The sequence below is a fragment of the Numida meleagris genome, chromosome 2 (genome assembly GCF_002078875.1).
Source record: "Numida meleagris isolate 19003 breed g44 Domestic line chromosome 2, NumMel1.0, whole genome shotgun sequence".
NCBI lineage: Eukaryota > Metazoa > Chordata > Aves > Galliformes > Numididae > Numida > Numida meleagris.
In genome coordinates, this window is record NC_034410.1 from 137,234,799 (window position 1) to 137,239,298 (window position 4,500).

The window sequence follows — 4,500 nt, forward strand, 5'->3', positions numbered from 1 at the left end:
TCGCCCTGCGCGCCCGCCTCGCCCGCGGCCGGCGGAGGGGCGGCGGGGAACGTGGGCGCGGCGGGGCCCAGCCTGATCGCCTCCTACCTGCTGCTGCCGCTGGCCGAGCGCGAGCAGGTGTCCCGAGCGCTGAGCGTCAGCTCCGGCCGGGAGCTCCGCTGCAAGGTGAGCGCGGGGCGTCCCGGGGCGGGTCGGCGGGCGGTGGGGGCTCGGGGAGGCTCCGAGAGGCAGCGAAAGGCTTCGGGGCGGTTTGAGGCTCCCGTCGGTTTGGCTTTCGCTCTCCGTCGCCCGTACGGAACGAGCGGTGGAGCCGTGGGGAGGGTCTCGGTGTCTCGGTGCAGCTCCGCGTGGAGCACGGATCCCTGGCGCTCCTCCATCCCCGGCATTGTTTGGAAAGAGTCGCCAGACGCGATTCCGCTTCCAACGCCCTTGAGAACGAACGTTGTGCTCATTTCCTCCGCACAGGTGTTCCCTCTCAAACACTACCAGGACAAGATCCGGCCCTACGTCCAGCTGCCCTCGCACCGCAACATCACCGGCGTGGTGGAAGTGATCCTCGGAGACACCAAGGCCTACGTCTTCTTCGAGAAGGACTTTGGGGACATGCACTCCTACGTGCGGAGCTGTAAGAGGCTGAGGGAGGAGGAGGCCGCCCGGCTGTTCCGGCAGATTGTGGCGGCCGTCGCTCACTGCCACCAGTCGGCCATCGTGCTCGGAGACCTCAAGCTCAGGAAATTTGTCTTCTCCAACGAAGAGAGGTGAGCGGCCGTCACCAGGCAGGGAGTGGGGAAGCCGCATTCGTAAGGGCAAAGAGCATCCCGAGAGCGGGGTGGGTCCATGCCCCGTGTGTGCAGCGGGGCACCTGCCGGCTGTGGTTGGGTCTTGGCTGAGGGAATGGAAGGAGCTCCCCGTCAGCCTCCCCTCCTCCGGCAGAAGTTCAGTGAGATCCATTGGTAGTCACGGGGCAATGGCTGGGTCTCGGTGACGATGGATGCATTTCGGGGCCAAGTGGACGAAGGGATGGGGTGTGGAGGGAACGAGGACAGCGCTGCCCAGCATCTCTGTGCCGCTGGTGGTGCTTCTGCCGCTCCATGGATGTGGGCGTGCACGGCGTGGAGGGTAGCACGCGGCTAAATGTCCTGCAGGGGGGAAAAGTGGTAGAACTTTGCCTAAAGCCTGAGTTATAGCAAGGTGATTCCAGCTTCCCCCATCTGCTGGCACGCTGCTGGGATGAGCTTCTAAATTTAGACCAGGGCAAAGCATTCAGTGTCTCCCTGGAGAGCTGGCTGCTCTGTGCCCGGTGCTGCACGTGGCAGAGCTGGGAGCACGGTGTCAGCCCCAGGAATTGACCCTGAGCGGCCGCTGTGCTGTGGGAAGCTCAGAAAATGGGTACGGGCTGCAATGGGGTCATACTTAATGTGACGAAACAGAAGAAACCGCTGTGTTTGGTTTTCTTTAACTGCTTCTATGGGATATCGGTTGTGAAGGTGATAAGACAACGAACCAGAACTGCACCTCTTAAAGAGAAACAGCCGAATGTTGACATGCAAAGAAAGTAATTCCTTTGAAGGAAACTATTGCAGCTTTTCCCGCCCCTCGTGAGATGAAACATTTGTTGAAATGTTACATTGCACACAGCCTGGCTCGTTTGGAAATTCGCGTTGCACAGGCGAGTGTCATGTGCATTGCGTTTGGCAAGAAGAGGGTTAAGCAATGGCAGGCGGGCGCTGGGGCTCACCAGCACAGGTGCAGTTTCAGTGCTCCCGCGGCCAATCCTGGGCCCACGGTTCGCATTGAGTCACATTTTCCGTTTACAGAACCGATGGGTATTTTGCATTGCAGCGGGAGGTCACGCCGAGGACAGGCTGCAGTTAGCACAGCCCTGCGGCACGTGAGCGGTGGCTGCTGGTGGGAAGCTCCCGGTTCGCCACCACAGGGACCAGGGCACTGCCTGGAAAGGCAAAAGGAAGAAAATAGGGATGGAGCAAGCTGGTGAGCACTCAGAGTGCAGGACAGCCAGGCTTTGTGTTGTGAAAATGTGTGCTGGGATGGGAGCGGGATCCTCGCTGGCGTTCCTCGAGAGCCCGGCACTTGCTGACATCCCAGCAAACAACCACGCGCGTAGCTACGCTCGGGTCTGGGATAAGTGTCCCTGGTGCAAATTAGGAAGTCGTTGCCTCTTCTTTGCTAATGCATGGAAGGGAGTGGTGGTTGCTGCGCAGAGCAGTCGGTCTTGCTGCCCCATATCTCTAACCCACGGCTTCCCCCCCTTGCCCCCCGCAGGACGCAGCTGAGGCTGGAGAGCCTGGAGGACACGCACATCATCAAGGGCGAGGACGACGCGCTGTCGGATAAGCACGGCTGTCCCGCCTACGTCAGCCCCGAGATCCTCAACACGACGGGGACGTACTCGGGGAAGTCGGCTGACGTGTGGAGTTTGGGAGTGATGCTCTACACCCTGCTCGTGGGACGCTATCCCTTCCACGACTCGGACCCTAGCACTCTGTTTTCCAAAATCCGCCGCGGACAGTTCTGTATTCCCGACCACGTCTCCCCCAAAGCCCGATGCCTCATCCGCAGCCTCCTGCGGCGGGAGCCCTCCGAAAGACTCACGGCCCCGGAGATCCTGCTCCACCCCTGGTTCGAGGCGGTCCTGGAGCCGGGATATACAGACCAGGAGACAGGGAATTCCGATCAAATCGTTCCAGAATACCATGGAGACAATGACGATATCAGTTCCTTCTTCTGCTAACCCTGAAATCTCAAGAACCTCGCCGTTCTCACCTCCGGCATCTTCGTAGGGTTTCATTATTTTATTTTTATTTTTCCACGTTACAGACTCAAAGCATCTTAAAGTGCCAGTACGGTCAGAAAAGTGACCTTGTTTCAGATAAATGCCGACCCGCAGATCTCTGCTGTGAGCGCACACAGAGGCTCGATGCTCACCCTGCCGGCAGCTTGGTCCTGCTGCCCGGAGGAGCCACGTGGCTCTGCTCCTGCCTCCGTGCCCTCTGCCCTCCGTCGCTGCATTTTGGCTGCAGTCTTATTGCTGGTGATGGGAGAGGTGCAGAGCCAGCCCTCGGCTTCCCCCTCTGCCCCAAGTTGTATGGACAGTGATGTGCAGCAGGTGGGGGACGTGGGGCATATCTCTAACTGAGCAAATCTGACAAATTAGGGGTTTTTTTTTGTTTTTTTTTTTTTTGTTTGTTTCTTTTTAAAGTTGTGGGAGCTGACTTGGTGTCTTGCAAAGCAGTTTTCTGACTGTAAGTGCACTTTAGTGAGGGAAGGAGGTCTTCATCAGCACGTCCAGCTGCCTGCTCATTGCTCCGGTCGGTTGCATTTACGTAGGGACGAAGCTGTCAGATCCTCCTGTAAGACAGATCCCTGCTGCGATCGCTGCCATGACCCTTCTGGCATGTGGGGGGTAGCTGATCTCCAGCTGGATCCCTTCCGATGCCATTCGCTGAATGTGAAATCGTTTTCAATAGCCTTCAGCCGCAAGTTGCCGCGGCGTGTCCTGTGCGACTTCATGCCCTCAGCGAGCTGTTCAGGCAGCAGGTCTGGGCTCCCAGTGCCAAAACGTATCCGTTTTCCCAAACGTAACACTATCAGGAGGGCTCCTTCCCTTGGACAGCAACAAGGGGCATCTTGTACAGTACATGTAAACACGTCTGTGTCTTCCTACAGGCTCAATTCTTCTTCCCCCCTTTGCTCCTAGAAAGTCAGTCTTAAGAATAAAATCTCCATACGCCCTTAAGTTGATTATTCAGGTATGTCGTTGGCCTGTGGCTACATTTTTTATTTTATTTCCCCCCCCCTTAAATTTTTTTTGTTTTGTTTTGCATGATTACTCATAGTCTTTCCAATGTGCGTGGATAACGAATAGACCTAAATCATTAGCTTCCCAGGCTGGGGGTAAGTAAAGCTTAGTCCTGCCTCGGATTCCTTTGTTCCACACCTTGTGGCCAGTGGCTCACACAGAGATGGCCGTTTGCGTTAGAGAGAGCGCGGTGCCCTGTGGATGTGAGGTGGGCGATGGGGTCATCCCCAGGGCGGTCCGGCGGCGGGAATACCATGTATACCTCATGGACTGTGTACTTTGTACATAACTTACGTGTGGGGGTTTGTTTTTTTGTTGTTGGGCTTTTGTATGTTTTGTTCCCTTGTACTTTCTTTGTTTGTCCTAATAAGAGGTGTCAAAGAGCAATTTAATGTGAATTATTGTTGGCAATACTAACTTGACAGAATCATGAGCATTAAGAGCAGGGCACTACAGCTCTCCGTTGCACTAAACCTCTCATGATTGCTTGACATTTGTATCTGTGATACAGTTTAACCCTTCTATGAAAAAGAACAGTGAATTTGTATATATTGGTAGAAAAATCTGCTAGAAAAGCTGAAAACACTATGTCCAACTTGTAAATATGTAGATAACTGTGGAAACCTGGATGAAAAAGTCTGACTTGTAGAAAGTTTTAATAAACTTGGTTTCTTAATGTT

At 55.2% G+C, this 4,500-nt stretch overlaps 1 protein-coding gene across 1 annotated transcript; it reads left to right on the plus strand.

Moving 5' to 3' along the window:
* Positions 1–4,500, plus strand: TRIB1 (tribbles pseudokinase 1; the record flags this gene model as incomplete). The annotated part of the gene is made up of 3 exons (XM_021386417.1): positions 1–165; positions 466–758; positions 2,284–4,500. Coding segments are annotated over 3 exons (927 nt in total), but the record flags the coding sequence as incomplete, so codon positions are not given.